An 18481-nucleotide genomic window follows, 5' to 3' on the forward strand; every position below is an offset into this window, starting at 1 on the left:
CTGGATCGATGAGCCGAGGCCAGTTGTACGAGGTTCAACAAGGCACTTGGGTCGCAACAACCCCATGCAACACTACAGGCTTGGGGAAAAGTGGCTGGAAAGCTGCCTGGCGGAAAAGGACCTGGGGGTGTTGGTCGACATCTGGCTGAAGATGAGCCGGCAGTGTGCCCAGGTGGCCAAGAAGGCCAATAGCATCCTGGCTTGTATCAGAAATAGTGTGGCCAGCGGGACTAGGGAAGTGATCGTCCCCCTGTACTCGGCACTGGCAAGGCTGCACCTCGAATACTGTGTTCAGTTTTGGGCCCCTCACTACAAGAAAGACATTGAGGTGTTGGAGCGTGTCCAAAGAAGGGCAATGAAGCTGGTGGAGGGTCTAGAGCACAAGTCCTACGAGGAGCGGCTGAGGGAACTGGGGTTGTTTAGCCTGGAGAAAAGGAGGCTGAGGGGAGACCTTATCGCTCTCTGCAGCTGCCTGAAAGGAGGTTGTGGTTAGGTGGGTATTGGTCTCTTTTCCCAAGCTTCAAGTGATAGGACGAGGAAATGGCCTCAAAGTTGCACCAGGGGAGGTTTAGATTGCATATTAAGAAAAATTTCTTCACCGAAAGGGTTGTCGAGCACTGGAACAGGCTGCCCAGGGAAGTGGTTGAGTGACCATCCCTGGAGGTATTTAAAAGACATGTAGATGTGGCACTTAGGGACATGGTTTAGAGGTGGACTTGGCAGTGTTAGGTTTACAGTTGGACTTGATGATTTTAAAGGTCTTTTCCAACCTAAATGATGCTATGTTTCTATGATTCTAACCCAAACCATTTTCTGACTCTGTGCCCATCGCCCCCGCCTTGCCAGCAGATGGTGCCCGGTCAAAAGGCGCATTGTGCATTGTGGCTGGGGCTGGGGCCGAGCCGCGGTGCCGGCCGGGCAGTGAGCAGCGCGCTCACCCCTGCCAGCGCAGCAGCAGCCTGCCGGCTCGGGACTGGCGGTGTTGCTGGACACATGGGCTGCTGCTTGGGGACCCCCTGGCACCAGGACCTGTCCCTGGGGTGCACAGGTAAGCTGTCCATGGGGATGCCACGGCCCTGCTCTGTCCCAGCGGCGCTGCGAGACCTGTGGCTGCAAAGCTCACCCCGCTGACAGGGCCGCTGGGGATACTCTGGTGCTGAGCACTGGCTCCCTTTGGCTGCTTGCCTGCCTTTCCTGAGATGGCCGCTGGTGTCCCCTCCTCCTGCCAGGCACTTGCTGTGTCACTAGATTTGGGTGTGTGGGGAACAAGGCAAGGCATTTTGGCCAGGGAGGGGAGAGGATGACTCAGGGGGTTGGTTTATTCCCATGCTGTTGGCTTTTCAGGAGCCCCCTTGCCACCCCTGTCCTGCTGCCACTGCTGCCCAGGAGCACCCCAAGCATGGCAAGGCTTGCAGAGCCCATGGGGTGCTGCCAGCCCCCAAGGTGTGATTCTCATACTGGCGTGCCCGAATGAGCTAACGGGGCTGTGCTAACAGGCTGGAGGAGGGAGGTGGCTCAGGGCCAGTGGCTGCGGCCACGTGTCCCCCGGGAGAGCCAGTGCCAGCGGGTGCCATGAGCGCCTCAGCCCTGGCTGCCAGGAGTGGAGCCCCGAGCACCGGACCTGTGCTCGGCTCTGGGCTGGGGCTGTTTCCTGCCCGCTATTACAAAATAGTTCAGCACCGGGGAGGTGAATGAGTCACTGGCACTACTGGGAATGACTCCCCACCAGCAGTTTCAATTGGTCTCTTGAAAAAGCTCCCAGTTCCCTTTCTGAGCCCAAACAAAAATAAACACTGAATCGGCAAGTGCTGCAGGGAGCAAACCCATTTCTCCTCTCGCCTGAGCGAGCCCTTGCCCCTGCCTGGCTCTGCGGAGACCCACCAGCATGCTTTGTCATGCCTCTGGCAGAGGTGGCACGAGCGGCGTCCAACCTGCCACCGCCTTCAGCACATCGTATAGAGGCCCCTCGGGCGGGGAGCATTCTGCCGGGGGTCCGAACGCCTCTCCCCACCACCCATCTTCCCCAGGTGAAGAGTGTGACTCCTGCTGCCCCCACTCGCCTGTGCTTCTGCCCAGCTGGGACCGCCTGCAGCACACCGCAGCCGAGTGCCGGGGAAAATGGTGGCGGGAGAAGACCATGGCATCAGGTACCCATCCCCGGGGAGGGGGACCCAGCCCCTGCCCAGTGGGCCCTGCCGAATGCAGCGGAGTCTGCCGGGGTCTGTCGGGATGCAGGGAGGAGAGGAAGGGGAGGAGGAGTGAAGCAACCGGCAGGCAAGCCCAGCGCAGGCAGGAGCCAGCTTGGGTTTAGCTCTACCTCTGGCTTGTTTCGCTTCCCCATCTCCGTTTCCCCCATGTGTGGAAGGGGACGGCGTTGCTGGATGAGATCCTTTGTTAAGTGTGTTCAAATCAGCTATTGAGAAATGTAGAGCCTTTTCTTTCAAAGAAAAGCTCATTCATTACGCGTCCAGCCTTGGGCCATTCTTTTCTACTGCTAACTATAAATAAGGATTATAATTCTGCATGCAAATAACAGTTTATTTGACTGACTAGCAAAGCTGGCTCAATAAAAAGAACTGTAGAGTACAGTTATGGTCACAGAAGTGACTTACAAAAGCCACTGCACATTCCAGCTCCAGATCTCCAGGTACATGTTTGTTTTACAAGCCCAATCTGATTACTGACAAAAATTGGTTTTTAATCTTGTTATCCCTCCACAGCCAATACAGCTGTGGAAGAGCAAGCTGGATTTTTATGTGCCTCAGCCTTCATTAACATAATTACCAGCTAAAGTTTCAGTTCGCAAATCCTTTATGGCAATAGTTGACAATGTATGAAACAGAGAGAATGCAGCTTGGATTTCAGATACCGACCAGAGCAGGCAGGGGAGAAAATCTCATTTTGACTGTCAAATTGGTGAGCAAAGAGTTTTGCAAGCCCTTGGCTCTCCTGCGCTGGGGAAGTGCTCTTGCTCTGAGGTCTCCTCCAAAAAAACCTGTGTCACAGTGTCATCCTTCTACCAGATCTGCTCAGTGAGGGTCTGTTCCAAGAGCAAGGAGAGAAAGTCCCCTCACTTCAAAGCCACTCCAGCACCAGAAAGAAGCTAGTCATCAAGGGTATCATGTAGTTAGGACATATCAATCCCATGGATCTTGCCTCCAACCTTCGGCATGATTTTAGGGTGATACCAGATTCACACAAACCTCAGACAGATCTGCAGTGCAACCCACGGGCTTTGCTTTCAGGTGGCATGGTTAGGCAGAATATCCTAGACCTCTGCCACAAAATTTGATAGCAGCTCTTCTGTGTCCCCCCTCCTTGCTAGGTAAGGCTGTGGCATCGGAGCCAAGCAACCCCGCTACCAAGGCAGCAGAAGGCTCGCTGGACACCTCCTTGGTGCTGCTGGCTGTCAGGGAGGGCTTTCCACCAGGTAAGATGCTGCCTTTGGTATCAACCAGATTTCCAGTGGTTGAATGTAGCAAGGCCTGGCACCGCAGCTAACCGACCCCCTGTCACCCCTTGAATTTCTGATCTTTGTTGCTGAAGGGGGGTGACGGGCTGGGTTTGTGTTGTTTGAGCATCGCAACCAGGCGAGGGCTGGAGGCACTGGTGGGGCTGGCTGCAGGGAGGCAGTGCGGCAGAGGCAGCTCTGTGTGGCATAGAGCTCCTTCTCCCCCTTAACCCTGCACATTTCCTTTTCAAGAGATTTCGCTCTTCTTCTCTGTTGAGAGCCGCTCCTCCCGGTGCCTCAATTCCCAGCTCCAGGAAGCAGCCAGAAAGAAGCTGTGGGCCCTGGAAAGTGATGACAGAGATGTCTGTGCGCTGTTCAAGGTAGGAGCCCCAGCCTGGCAGGGCAGAGCATGTACTGCGAGGCTCCTGGCATGATGGGATGTGTGATGGGATACCAAACCCATCTGAGAAAGAGAAGTTCCTCCAAGGCTGCTGCAGAGTCTGTTCCTGCACACGGGGACTCTCTGGGGAACTGGAATGATGGGGGAAAAAATGAACTGGTAGCAGGTGAGAGGCAGATGCAAAGCTGAGTCTCATGTCAGGAACCTCATATTGGACGCTTTGAGCTGCCTGAGGGATCATGCAGATAGCCCTGGGGTGAGTCTAAATAGCCGGCATTTCACAGGGCTAGGATAGCCAAAGCTGTGTGCCAGACTCAGGTCCCCCGTGGAGGTGGCATCTCTGGACGTGCACAGGGGTTCTCAGAGTATTGGGCTTCATACAGAAAAATCACTACAGGTATAGAGATGTTTCCTGGACTGAACTGTCCTTCCCTGCTGGTTTTTAAGGCCCTGGCCCCTCAGGGCTCCCTGCAGAGCTTGCCGGGAGACCTGGAACAGTGCAGACATACTAGTGCCAGCAATAGTGAAAGGAGAGCTTCTCCCTCAAGGCACAGTTACTGCTTTCAGCCTCAGAGCTGCAGTTTGGAAGCTGTGCCTGTCCTGACTGAACATTAACCCACACGTGTTATGGTTCAGGTGTCTGGGTTTCAAAAGCACAGTGGTTCTGGTGTGCGCCACAGGGGAAAAGATTTGGAAGATGAGATGGAGCTTCTTTGCCCTCCCACTGCTCCACCATGGGGAATTGTCACCACAGGTACTCCATCCCTCCTGGCTGAAGGACTCAGCTGGCTGAAGCACCATCCCCTTAACCCCAGGCATCCAACTCGCACAGCTTCGGTCTCAACTATGCTAATAAATGAATGCCTAGTCTCATTCCAGGGTCTCATTCCCACACTGACAAAGAAGACCCCCTGTCAGAGTCCCAGGACTGTCCCTTAATCTTGCTTTGTCTTCCATGTGTAGGAACTGTCAGCCAGGCTGGTCTGTATGCAAGCACAGGAGGATCGGTTCCTCCTCACCTTCAAAACCCTAGAAGAAGTCTGGAAGTTTTCCACATATCTGACTTTAGGTAATGTTTTCAAGGTGTGGGAGACCTAAACAGACAGTGTGAGAAGCATTTTTGGAGAAAGTATTCTTTGACATCAAAAAACCAGTAATATCACAGGGTGGACAGATGAAGAATATGAATTAGAAGACCTTGGTGTCCATCTACAGATTTATGAAACCACTGTCTGGATCAGTGAAAGAGACCCAGGAGGATGCCTTTTGGGTAATCCCTCTATCGCATTTTGGGACTGGAGACAGAATTAGAGGCTGTTGCCTCACAGCATGGTTGCAGATGGCAGACTGGGAGATATCCAAACAGCACTTCATCCTGCCCAGTGAAGGAGGGTGCTAACACTGCTTTCTCTCTTGGTTTCTTAGGGTATGTGGGCAGCTGCCTGGAGCAGCTTCTCTTTGACCAGGAGTACTGGCTAAACTGTGCTCTGATGGAGGACACAGAGATCAGAGTTACTGTGGATGAAGATCGCTTGGCCACCATATATATGGGTCTGCTACTCCAGGAAGGTGAGAAGGGACTGCATATGTAGGGACTTCCTCAAAAGCATCTCAGCAGGGCTGTGTTGTAGCCCTGTGCTGGGCTATGTCTTGCACTGATGCCATTGACCTGCACATGACTCCTTCTATCTGCAGGTAACTTTTTTTCCAGAGCAGTTCCTGGTGTCTGGCAGCCGGAACAGGAGGGAGAGGAAGGCCTGCAGCTCTGCAAGAATGAGCTGATCCATGTGAAGAATGTTGGAGAGGAGTCCAAGTGGGAAGGGATGTCCTTACTGACGGGTCAACGAGGCCTGGTGCCTGTGACAGCTCTAGAGCCAATACCTCAGCCATTTTACCAGTAAGTAGACTGGCCAATTAATAGGGCTCAAGCCAAGATTCTTTCCTGATCCTGATGCATGAGCTGGCACCAACCCTAGGGTGAGAAACTGCTCTTGCCTCTGGCAATGGGCAAGAGCTACACAGTTTTGTGAGGATATACATTATGCATAAAGACAACCAGTGGAACCAACTGAGGTCCTGTTAATGGGACAGAGCAAGGACATACTTCAGATATCATTCTTGTATGATAGTCATTTAGGTCTAGGTCATACATGAGATTATTTGTGATTTACAGGTGAATAACTGGGAGAAAAAGCATATCCCAAGACTTAGGTAATGCCAGTCAAAGTGGGGCCTCACGTTGGACACCTGGCTGAGCCTCAAAGACACCCGCAGCTCCTCTTGTACTCACATGGTGAAATCCTCCTCACAGCCTGGCAAATTTATCCTGCTGTTACCATGTGGTGTGAGGCTGCAGTCGTGAGGTGCAAACTGCCCTCCGTGCCCAGTAACACCATTACAAGGAATTACTGGACTGGCCGGACTGGCCATGCTCCATAGCAGCTCTGGCACTCCCAGGGGACAGAACATCTGTCCTGCTTGTGTGAGACCATCCCTGGTGCTGGCCTGAGGACAGAACTGCTCAGAGAGGACCAGTGTGGTTCCCCTTTGCCTTGCAGGTGGTTCCTGAAGAATTATGCTGTGAGTTTTGGCATCTCCCAGGAGATCAGTGGGGCGACCTCTCAGCCAATTGGTGAGTGATACCTGTGTAACGCAGCTGCCCTTCCCAGGGAAGGGCACGGCTCTTGCAAACCTGGGTTTGGCCACAAATGCAAAGGGCCCATCTCTTGTTCTGACGATAACACTCCATTGCAGGGTGCTCTAAGGGAATACTGCATCTTTGGACTCTCTTGAATGGAGAACAGAGCTTGCAAATTGCATGTACTTAGAAGGATGATCTGAGGCACATAGAGTACAGGGGGCTGCTGGTGGCATCCTTCTGCCACTGGGTTTTTCTATTCTACTGCAATTTTATCTCTCCTTTAATTCTTTCAGGACTGAAGTTTTAAATAATTATGCTCCCACCAGTGTGCACATGAAACCTGTGCCCACCATTCACCCTTTAACCCCAGGCCATTCCTGCCTGGACATGGGCACTGTTCAGAGCATGCTGGACGTGGAAGGTCACTGCAGGTGTGAATTTGGCATGTAGCGTGATGGACTTTTGCACTGTTAAAGATTTCACTCCTGGCAGAGAGTTGAGACAGTGCAGCTTCTGTGATGCTCCATCTTTCCAGCGACCTTCCATACTGCAGCTCTCAGAGTTTTCAGTCTTTGGCTGTGTGGTGTTTATCCATGCCTCTTGTATATTTTATTATAATCCTCTTCTCAAGAAGAAACTGCAGAGATCTGAGTCCAAGAGCACAATAAATCTTAGGGGACAGAGAGGCAGCCTTCTCAAGCTGAAATCATGGTCTCTCCTTGCCCAAGTCTTTTCCAGTGAGGAAGTTTTAACAGTGGCCTCACACTGAAATGCCCTTGTTTGCCTTGGTTTCCCAGTCAAAGGCAGGTGCACAGCCACAGAGGACCACAGAGGAGCAGCGTGGGATGAACTGAGTTTCTCCAAAGGAGACAGCATAGAAGTCATCGGCTTCTTCATTCCAGGACTCCCGTGGTTTGTGGGCAAATCTGTCAGCAGTGGGAGCATCGGCTTTGTCCCAACCCGATACATAAGTCCTGAGGCTTGTGAACCTCTGTAAGTTTACTGCTACCATCTACATTAAATTAAACTCAGGAGAAAATGAAGGGAACAGTCCAAGTCCCAGCTCAAGGCTATGTGAGAATCCAGGGCAGGTAATTCGCTTTGCAAGGCTTTCATAGAGGATCCATTTGAGGTCTGTCCGGAAGCCTTGGCCAGGCTCTGCTGCCAACAGGCTCCAGGAGTCTCTGTCCAGACAAAGCAATCGTATTTCACTTGCCTCAGGTGATTCTTGGAGAGGAACAGATCTGGCCCTAGGCTAAACCTGGCTTTACGCTAAGGCAGCCCAGGACATCTGTGTACCAGACAAGCTGGCTTCACAGTTCCACCTAGAAATGTTCTTGACTTTGTAGCTTTGTCTGAGGGGCTGTGAGTCTGGCAAGGGTGGGGAGAGCAATCACTGCTGAGGAAACCAAGTCCTGCTTTGCTTCCTTCTGCCCCTTTGCTTTCTGTGGGATGTCGAGGCAGGAACTGTGGCACAGTTCCTCACTGGGCAGAATTAAACACCCTGCCAAGGACACAGAGAAGAGTTGTCCGGGGAGGGAGGATGACACAACCCCACTCTGATGACCTGAGCAGATGTCTTTGTTGGTGGCTTAAAGACATAGCTCCGGTTCAATACCCATCCAAAAAGGCTTCTCCCCCAAGAGTGTGTGTGGGAGGATGAGGTTTTAACCTGTTGCTAGGTCTGTTGGGCTTTCCTGGATCAAGCTCACTCCAGGTAAGTCTTAGGCACTTTTCTCTGACACTACAGAGAACAGAGAGGAGATCAGATGATGCCCTGGCTTCAGAAAGGGCTTCTAGAGACAAAAAAGACCAATAGGTCCCTCCCTCTGGTACCCGTCGGTTCCTCCATGGAGAACCTGGATCTGAAAGCCCTGATGGGGAAGGTGTCCAAACTCCTGTATTCATCAGCAGCAGAGCTTTTCTGGTGGGAGGAAGAGGAGGGATGGGAAAGCTCATCCCATCCCACAGGACAGCTGTAGTGTCAGGGGATGGGGAGACACTGACTGTTTTCCCCTGATGTCTGCCTCAACCTAGGGGAAAGGGCTTGGTGTTTCTCAGCGAAGAAGAAAAATCCCCCCTCCTGTGCATCGCCTGCAATGGTGGCGAGCAGCACTTCACCGCCCTCCTTGGTGACCTGGCACGCACTGACATCACCTCTGTGTACCGGCTGGGTGAGTTTCCCCTCTCCTTACATGCCCAGCCCCATGGCTCCCCATGGAGAGCAATGCTGGGCAGTGTCTAGAGAGCTCCTTGCTCAGGACTTTGCAGGGGAGACAGCTGCTGTGGTTGAGACAGCTTCCAAGTCCTCTGCTCAGCCTGGTCATGGAGGTTGTAGATACCCTCAAGAGCTGGGCCCTGCCACACTGCAGTTTGTAGGGGTCTTCTCTGCTTCCTGGGCAGCTCCTCAGCTGTGGTTCACCCTGGCAGATGCTACTCTCAACTGATCCTTGCTGTAGGTCCCTGCCTACAGCAGGTCCCCTGCTGCTGTCTGACCTTGGGTGTATATTGAGGGGGATGCACAGCTAAAGTGGCAGGTGACAGGATCTCCATGCCCATAGCAGGAGCCAGAAGGTCAGGGTTCCTGGGTGCTCTTTTCAGTTTCTCTATGCTTGCTGTGTGGCTTTTGGACGACAGCTAATTTCTCTGTCTCTGTTTCTTGCTTTCTCACTACCTCGAAGCACAATGTGGCCATGAAGGGCTGAGCTTGGGATCCCCTGGGGTTCAGGGGACTTCCCAGACCAGCCAGCTCAGGTACAATGAGCCCAGGGTAGAGCCTGTCAGAGATACACACATATCTGAAACCTCTGAATAGACACAACAAGGCTCTTAAGAGAGAGAGCGCTGATAAAACCCTACCTGTGAAAAATAAGACCTGCTTGTTCCCAGGTAACTATAATGTTACCTGGTGCTCAACTCACCAGCAGCTAAAAGCTGTTCTCCGTGGTCTCACACAGAGCCAAGCCCCAGCAGACAGGGGGGCTGAAGCTGCAGCTGCATGTGGTGTCTGCGGCCAGAAGTAATCCTGCTCTCCCACATACGGGTCTGGGGTTTAGCAGAGCAGCAGGAGATCTCTATAAGGTTTGAGCACTGCGTCTGCACAGTAACACTGACCAAGGCTTTGGGCTTTTTGTTTTCTGTTTGTCTCTTTGTGTAGATGGTTTTGAACCTACAGCCATGTTCCCGAAAGTGCCATCAGGTGAGTATGTGGAGGGGACAGAATGGGACGCATTTATGATGACTTCTGAGGGTGAATTTTGACATGGGGAAACATCCCACTATGGTTTGCCTGTCCCTTCCAGAGGCCGTTCTCCGTGGCTGTAAAGATATCCAGCTGCTCCAGTCTTGGGAGGAAATAAATGACTTGGCTACGACCAGCACCTCCGAGCTGTCTAGCCCAGGGAGTGAATCAGCCCCTGCTACGTTGGAAGATGTTCTCCTGGAGAAGCTGGATGATTTTGATGATCCCAAGTTCTTTATTGACCTGAATGCTAGACACATGGAAGATGCTGATGTCTTTGACCCCATATTGACCTTCCTTAACCAAGACAGTTATGTGCCCAGTTTTCAAAGCCTCTATGATCTCAGTTTTTCCTTTCTCAACTCCACTTTTTATGGTTTCTCTGATGAGGATGAACTGGTCTTGTACCTTGAGACTTCCAGGAACTGGGCCAAGAGGACTCATTCCGTTTGGGCTCATGTCAGGCTCTGTTTCCTCTTGGGTAAGCTCTGCATCAAAAAGGTCAAGTTCTCCCAGGCTCGAGTCTACTTTGAGGAAGCCATGAGCATCCTGGACAGGGGTTTTGGGGACCTGCCCCTGTTGGCTGCATTGCATGTGAACCTTGCCTCCATCTACTTGAAACAGAACATGAAGCACAAGTTCTCCTCCCTGCTGGGAAAAACAGTGGCCTTGCTTGTCTGTTTGCCTGGCCGCTCTTTCAGCTCTGAGAATGAGCTGGAAGTCATGATGTACGTCCTGAGGGAAGCCATTGCTGTGGGTAATGCTCCCTTGGAGGCACGGGTCTGCTTCCTTATTGTCAAGCTCTTGCTACAACTGGGCAAAAACGATGAAGTGCTGCCCTTTACTGAGCATCTTCAATGTCTCACCACCACTTTACTCTGCTCAGACACTAGTTCTGTGCCACTGGATGCCACCCCCATCTTGAGCTACCTGTATGACAAGAAGTACTTGCCAAATATCGCACTGGCCTCCGCCAGGTTGTTTGTTCCCAGTGGCGTCAAGGGGGCACCAACACCCATTTGGAGAGCTGGCTTCATCCTCCAAAATACTTCCAAACTCCTGGGAAGCCAGCTGGAGAGGAACAGCATCCCAGCACTGGCTTGTTTCTATCTCAAGCAAGCACTGCATTTCTCCTGTGAGAGCAGAGCTGTGCCCATCCAGAGGACGCTGTGTGCCATCTTGTCCAGGATGTACCTCCAGCATGGTGTGTTGGACGGGGCAGTTTGTTATGCAGCCACGGCCGTAACCCTCAGCAGACTGATGGGTGAGGAGGAGGCTTTCGAGTCTTCCCTCTCTTTGGGGTGGATGTATCTCCTGCACAGCCAGCCGGGCCCAGCTGCAGATATCATGTGGCAGCTCTTGTGCTCACTGCACGGGACGGACAGCGTGACTCAGGGTGGAGCTGTGCACAATCTCCTGGCCATTGCCCTCAAAGGAGAAGGGCAGGTGCAAAAGGCTGCAGAGAACTACCTCCGGGCCCTGCACAAAGCCAAGGAGACTGGGAACAAGAGGAACCAGGCTATCGCCCTGGCTAACCTGGGGCAGCTGAGCCTCTCACGTGGGGCGAGCCAGCTGTCTGAGCTCTACCTGCTCCAGTCAGCTCAGCTCTACGCTGAGCTCCAGGGCAGTGAAGACCTGGAGATGGAGTTGGTGCGGGTGCTGCTGTGGCTTGCGCAGGCCATGGTGAACAGGCAGAGTATGGAAGATGGCAAACTCTGTTACGAACTGGCGTTGGTTTTTGCCCTGAAGTGGCGTAACGTGAGGAGTGAGTACAGCTTTGCTGGTGGGAACCAGGGCAGTGTTCACCTCTGTGCAGCACCCTGTCAGGTCCCTAACAGTCCCCTGACCTGTCCTTTTCCCTTCCCTGTACCACGCAGGTCAGCTCCACATCACCGAGTCTCTCTGCCATTTCTACAGCAAAGTGTCCCCCAATCTCCAGGCCTGCATTACCTACCATGAGCACTGGGTATCTTTGGCACAACAGCTGCAGGACAGAGAGCTGGAAGGCAATGTCCGGCAGACCCTCAGTCAGCTCTACCAGGCTTTGGGCACATCTGAGTAAGTCCTGTCTGTGGCTGTTAGACGCTGTTCGAGTGGGGTCCCTGCTCACCCAAAGCAAGAGCAGTGGCTTTCCTGGGGTGTCCCTCAAGAGAGATGGGGAAGGTGTGTGGTAGCTCTAGCTGCCCCGCAGGCAGGCTGCTGGTTAATGCACTGCTGAGGTTTGCGAGCTGTCGCTGTCCGGTGAAGAGGGAAACAGTTCAATGTCAACCAGAGCGCTACGACAGCTGGGCAAATGCCGGGCTGTCAGCTGGGACAGAACTGGGGTCTGGCCAAACACAGGTTTCCAGAGAGACCTCCAGCCTTGACCAGAGGGGACCCAGTGACAGGGAATTCATCAGTTCCTTTGGAGGCTTATTCCAGTGATTAATCACCATTCACCAGTAAAAATAGGTTCCTTATCTGTTATTTGAATAAGTCTGGCTTCAGCCTCCAGCTGCCGAGTCTGCCCTTCCTATCTCTGCTGGAATATTTTCCCCAGGGAGGTACTTAAGACCCCGTATCAGCTCACCTTTCAATCTCCTGCTTGACACATGCAGGTGACTGATTAGATTAGGCAGGAGGGGAGAGAAAGAGACTTGGACAGACCACAGACTTTCTTCAGTCTTTGAAGGCAAATGTGTCAAATAGTGGAGAGCTAGTTCCCATGTCCCAGAAGGACAAATGGGCAGGGGCTGTCATTAAATTGGATGTTAACCTTCCCATGCTAGGTCACAGTGAGTTCAGAGGGAAGGTATTTAGGAAGCAGATGCCTGTCATGTGAATGGTGCTATTTAAGATCACAAAGCACCCCATTCCCTGAACTCAAAGGACAGCCGGAGCCCAGTTGCCAGCAGGCGAGACACCAAGCAAACAAACATGCCCAGGGCACTGCCCAGCGCTCCCTTTGCCACAGCTGCCTTCTGCAGGCACATGTCCAACCTGCTGGCTCGTCCTGCTGCTTGTCCCTTTGTCCTCTAGTGACCAGGGGCTTGGAAAGGGGCTATAAGGTCTTGCACATGTAGCCACAGATCTGCCTCTTTGGCTGCACGGAGGGACAAACAATAGGCAGAGATGTGGTTTTGGGTGCCAGATGCTGTCTGGAAAATGAAGGTGCAAGCACTCCCTGCCTGTGCTCCCATGTGTAGCTGGGAGTGACTTTGGGGCTTAGTGTAGGGGGGCAAACAGGGTTTGCAGGTGACCTGGACAAAACCCTCTTTATCAGCTGAAACAAGGGGAGCAGCCCCTTTGGGAGCGGGCTACCTTGGGGCTGTGCTGAGCACTGGGGTCCAGGCTGGTCTAAGGTTGCCAGATGATACACACACATGTGCACTAAAGCATGGAGACTTCCACGATTTTACCAGGACACATTGCTCAGAGCTGTGGCTGTCCATTTGTCTCTAACCTTTGGCAACTGCAGGAGGAGAAGACAGGATTGCCAATGGGGAGGTGGTGTGCTAGCTTTGCAGCTGATTGCCGGGGGTGTCCTGTGATTTCTCTGTAATGGCTTTTTGCCTGTTACCATCACAGGGCTTTGAGACAGTCCCTGGACTGCACCAAACAGAGTCTAAGGATCTTCATTGACCTTGAGGAGACTGTGAAAGCAGCAGAGGCCTGGCTGCAGGCAGGAAGGCTCTACTATCTTATGCAGGAAGATGAGCTGGTGGAAATGTACTTTCAGGTATGGAGCACGTGGCTGGAGCAGTCCCATTCCCACCCTGGCTAGCTGCATTCCCATCACAGCTCCTTGGTAGGAGCCTTTTGGGGCTGGAAGACGTGGAAGGGAAAGTTCTTAGGAGCAGTGTAAACCTGCTGCTGGAAGGAGCTGTTGCCTTACACTCATGCACTATCTATCTGGCACTAAATTTCCTCTTTCCTTCCATACACTGGGTTTAGAGGATTCTTGGGTGAAAGTAAGTGAATTTATTGAGTAAGAAAATGACGTAGGAGTGCCAAAGGAAGCTGGAGGTGCCAGGTGACCGGTTCTCATTGAAATACTCATAGATAAGGGGTAGGGTGCCAGGGAAGCACTTGGAGACTTCTTGGAGTAGAAGACTACTGGCTTCTTTCCATCTCTAGCATTATTTTATCAGCTGATCTGCAAAGTGGAAGAGCAGCTCATAAAATCTTAGGGCTCCCTCATTCAGGGAGCAGCTTCTATTAAAAGATGGGAAATCCTTTCACGTACCCAGGGCAAGCAGAGCAGAAGGCTGGTTGGGTCTGCTGGGGTTGCACTGAGCTGGGGTGTCGAGCAAAGCACCAGCCTGGACACATGTAGAGGATGTTTTGGGTCCTCACTCTGTTACCCAGAAGCACTTCTGAACTGGTGGGGCTGGGTAACTGAGGTACACAGTGGTGGGAACAAGGAGAGGAGCCTTTCCCATCAGCCACACCAGCCTGCCCCTAAATCAGGGTGGTAGAGGCAGGGAGTTACTGGTATGGGATGGCTGCTCAGTGATGTGGGTGAAATGAATAGATGGCTTTGGTGTCAGCCTGTTTCCTAGTGTTCACAAGGGAGATCTGAGGCCCGCAACAAAGAGCCATCATTGCCTCCCTGGCTCATGGTTTCAGCAGGGAGGCAGGGGCTAAAGGAGCAGTGACTTCCCATCAAGAAGGGCCGGTCGATGCCAGATCTCAGCAGGGTATGTCCGAGTCCCTGAGGGGCCCCTTCCCAGGCAAGGTCACTGGCAATGATAAATTGTCATGGTGTAAGGAACAGCATGTTCTGGCTGGAAGGTGGCACCAGGGCCAAGTGCATAATTGGCACAAATAACTGTTCTTGCCAGAAGTTAGCATACCTGCCCTCCCTCCTGCTGGCTCTGCCCTTTCTCTGTATAAGCTGTCTGTTCCCCTTGTCAGTCTTCACGTTGGCTCCATCACACCAATGACAAACCAGGGCCAGGACAGCTGCTGGCTGCACTGTCCTGACTCTAAATCCTGATGCTGTTGGATATCCCAGCTGATCAGTTTGTCACACTGACCCTGCACAGGGATGGGTTATCTGGCTCCTGGCTCCATCCTTACACACATCACTTGCAAATGCAGCACAACAGTCCCATGCACCTGCTGACCAACCTGTCTCCATGCTGTTTGGAGCACTGGGGCTCGCGTTTACAATGACTTGGTTTTATTTAATCACACCAAAGTCTATGTGCAAATGTCTCTTTCCAAGTGTCACTCCAGTTCCTTTTCCTTCTAGGCAGCCATTCAGACTGCTCTGAAATGGGAGAACTTCTCCTTGGCCATGGATCTTTACGAAAAAGCAGGTGATACCTTTTTTAATGGCAGCCGAAACAGAGATCGAGCGGTGGAGTTTTATAGGGTACTGATCCCTCTGAGCATTTCTGTCCTTGTGTCCCCACAAGGCGATGGCCGTGGGGAGCTTTGCCCCAGGGCTGGCTGCAGCAGTGCGTGGCCAGGCTGGAGGGATGGAGGGTGGAGACGGATGGGGTGGTTGTGAGTGTGCCAGAATGCAAACATTGCTGCAGGGGGGAAGCCTGGAGCACAGACATATTTTGCAATGGCTGCAGCTCACCCCAGAGATCATTTGGGAGGTGGGAACAGGGTCCTTACACTACAAATCCTGGCAGTGTTAGGTGTAAGCTGGTTGCTCCTGGGGACGTGCTCAGAGTCAGAATTTCGGGCACCTAAGGAAGGGCAGAGACATGAGGCTCAGGTTTTGAGAACCACGCTCTGGCATATGAAACTCATTTTTGAGGGAAAGAAGGGGCTAGAGCCTGAACCTCAACCACCCCATTGTCTGCCTGCCATGCCAAGCACTTGGTCCATCTCCTGCTGCTTTGTCACACCTCTGTGGGCAGTGCTGTACCGATACTTCCAGGAACAGCCTGGACTCACTGTTCTCTTTCCTCAGGGAGGTGCTGTGCCCTTGGCCAGGAAACTAAAGGCCATTAAGACAGAGCTACGGCTGTTCAATAAGCTGGCAGAGCTGCAGATCGGGCTGCAGGGCTACGAGAAGGCGCTGGAGTTTGCCACGTTGGCAGCCAGGCTGAGCATCAGGGTTGGTGAGTGATGCACGCCCACAGGGTATGGGGAGTTATTGGCTCCTGCGGACAGGGTTGCCTTTCTGGATGAGAACAGTGTGCATGTGAAAGGGGGATCTCCTGCTTTTGTAAGACTGCTGGACCTATTCTTATCCTAAGTGGTAACATCTTTTTAAGGCCACTTCCCTTTTTAAGCTGCATGACAGCCACATGGGAGTGCTCTGCCCTGGCGGTGGTGGGACTGGCTGAGCGGAGGGTTGTTGCTACACGGGAGCACAGGAAGTCTGATGAAGGCACAGGACTGAACAGTTCCTCTCTGCCCTGGCTCTTCTGATAAACTCATCCCTTCCCATTACAGAAATAGTTTGAATGGGCAAAATGCCAGCATAAATGTCTGAGATGGAACCAGTCTTGTAGCAGCCCTTTCCAGCACCCAAGAAATCCCCTGGTTGAATGATATACTCCCTGGGCAATCTGTCCAGCCTTGGTATATGGGCAGCAACCCTGCCCACAGCTCTGTTTTCTCTGAACCATCTTCAAACCCAGTGTCTCTTTATGAAGATATCCATGCCCCCAGGCTGTTGAGCTAATGTATCCCCAAGCGGCTCAGCATGCCGGGCTGGGGATGTATTGTGAGCGTGCTGCAGGCTGACTGTATCAGCAACTCTTTTCCAGGAGATCAATTGCAAGAGCTAGTTGCATTCCACCGCCTGGCTACAGTCTACTATTTTCTGCATATGTATGAGATGGCAGAAGATTGCTACCTGAAGACGCTTGCCTTGCGTCCTCCCTTGCTGCAGTGCTCTGGAGAGGCCCTGTACTACTGCAAGGTGTATTGCCACCTTGGCAACCTGACCCTGCACAAACTGAAGGTAAGAAACCTTTCCACGATGCTGTGTTGAGCACTCTGGTCTTGATGGAGAGCTGGAGGTGGAGTATCACATCTGCTGGCAGAGCAGCCACACAAGTAGACGGCTGCATCCTGTGACTCTCCATCCTATCTGCAGCTTTAGAATAAATGCACACAATGCTGGCACAACCAGGTTTTGAAGGGGGAAAGGCAATTTGGAAAGCAGTGCTGGCACTTAGCTGCGACTATATAGAGCCCATTTCAATGAAGTCAGGTGTCACTGGGTTCTTCCTGGAACCACCAGTTTCTGGTCCAGCTCCCTTATACCCTGTGACCTTCAATTAAACCACTTCCTAATGCCTGCCCTGTCCTTTGTGGTTAGGATGAACAGGATGCAGCAGCCTACTTCCTCCTGGCCCTCGCCGCAGCGACCGAGCTGGGAGACCAGGAGCTGCAAGGCCTCATTCGCGCCAAGCTGGGTGACATCCCCAGTGCCCCGTGGGGGCCCGAGGGCACACCAAGCTGTGCCACATACTGGCCCAGGTGGCTGAGCGAAGGCGGCCACGTCGTCTGACCGACCCGCCACCCCAGGGACTCCAGTGCGAGCCGTCAAGCAGCGTGGTGCCACGCCGCTGGTGTGGGTCCATGTGCTCTCCAGAACAACCGGCCCAGGAGAGGTCCTGCACAGCATTCTAAGGAGCGGGCGGTGTTTGGTCTTCTTGTCCCCAACAGGCAAGGGACCAAGCACTTGGGACCCTGCCCTCATTTTTCGGGAGCAGGGCTGTGCACCACAGCCCAGGCAGCACATTGAGGCTGGACATCCGGGCAGGATGAGGCCCCCGCAGTGGTGCTGGAGCGTGCGGTGCAGCAAGGCTGAGCAACAGATGTCATTTCAGGAGTGTGGCTGCCCTGCCCAGGATGGGGACAGGAGAGTGCTGCCGTGTGCCTGCCTGTCCCCCCCAGCTGCCCCACACACCTCAGGTCCCATGGGGCAGCTCAGCCCGACCCAAATGTATTTTAACTTGAATAGCAACTCCTTTATTTATTTCTATATCTGGTTTCTGTCCTGTCTGCTCTGTGGAGGTCTGTGACCCATACCTCTGCAGAGCCGGGGGCCTCTTTGGTACAAAGCGCCACCAAAGCTTTTGGCAGTGAGAGGCAGAATTAGGGAAAGGAGGAGAAATGAAAGGGGCTGGTCGAGCCTCGCCTGGGGACAAGCCCTGTATGCGGGTGGGCAGCTGCTCGGGGGGGAGGCAGAGCCCACCCTCACCCCAGCCCTTCCGTTCAGTCTCAGCTCTGGCACTGGAGCAGCCAGGGTGGCCTCTTCTGCCCCACAGCCCATGTGCGCTTTCAGTATCTAAAGCATGAGCACACTACGGGTCCTGCACGGGAAAAGAGCCGTCAGTCCCGACCTGGCCCAGGCTTTGCAGTCTGGCACCCTCCCCAGCCTCCCTTCTCCAGGCTGCAGAGTCCCACGGGATGCAGGAGCTCTGGGGAGCGGATGGTGAGGCTGGGTGCACTGGCCTGCGCTGTGGCACACATCCAGCCCCCTGGGCAGGGGTGCTGATGGGGCACAGGGGGACTTTTGGCGGGGAGAGGCAGCTGCACTGCCTTTGCATGGGCCATTGGCAGCCCAAGGAGAAGGCGGCCGCTCGGCAGGCAGCAAGGTGCCTTCAAGTGCCCTGAGCTACGTGGCTGGAGGAGAAGCAAAAGCTCCTCTGCAGAGCGAGCAGGGGGAGCGGGAGGCACCAAGGAGGCTTCTCCGGCCAGCTGCCGCCCAGCACCGGGAGCAGCACGCAGCTCTCCTCCACAGCCCGTCTCACCACCAGAGAGCAATAAATGCCCACGTTTGCAGCC

The 18481-nt window shown here is 53.3% G+C and overlaps 1 protein-coding gene across 1 annotated transcript; it reads left to right on the forward strand.

Annotated features, from left to right (window-relative positions):
• Positions 1-812: 812 nt before the first annotated feature.
• Positions 813-17198, forward strand: SH3TC2 (SH3 domain and tetratricopeptide repeats 2; the record flags this gene model as incomplete). The annotated part of the gene is given in 19 exon segments (XM_050905604.1): positions 813-857; positions 859-1048; positions 2028-2147; positions 3326-3430; positions 3704-3831; positions 4815-4920; positions 5277-5420; positions 5547-5748; positions 6410-6483; positions 7290-7485; positions 8530-8666; positions 9650-9691; positions 9795-11498; positions 11611-11791; positions 13301-13451; positions 14970-15092; positions 15645-15795; positions 16450-16646; positions 17007-17198. Coding segments are annotated over 19 exon segments (4188 nt in total), but the record flags the coding sequence as incomplete, so codon positions are not given.
• Between the last annotated feature and the right edge of the window lie 1283 nt (positions 17199-18481).

This window comes from Gymnogyps californianus, chromosome 14, assembly GCF_018139145.2.
Source record: "Gymnogyps californianus isolate 813 chromosome 14, ASM1813914v2, whole genome shotgun sequence".
NCBI classification, from domain to species: Eukaryota; Metazoa; Chordata; class Aves; order Accipitriformes; family Cathartidae; genus Gymnogyps; species Gymnogyps californianus.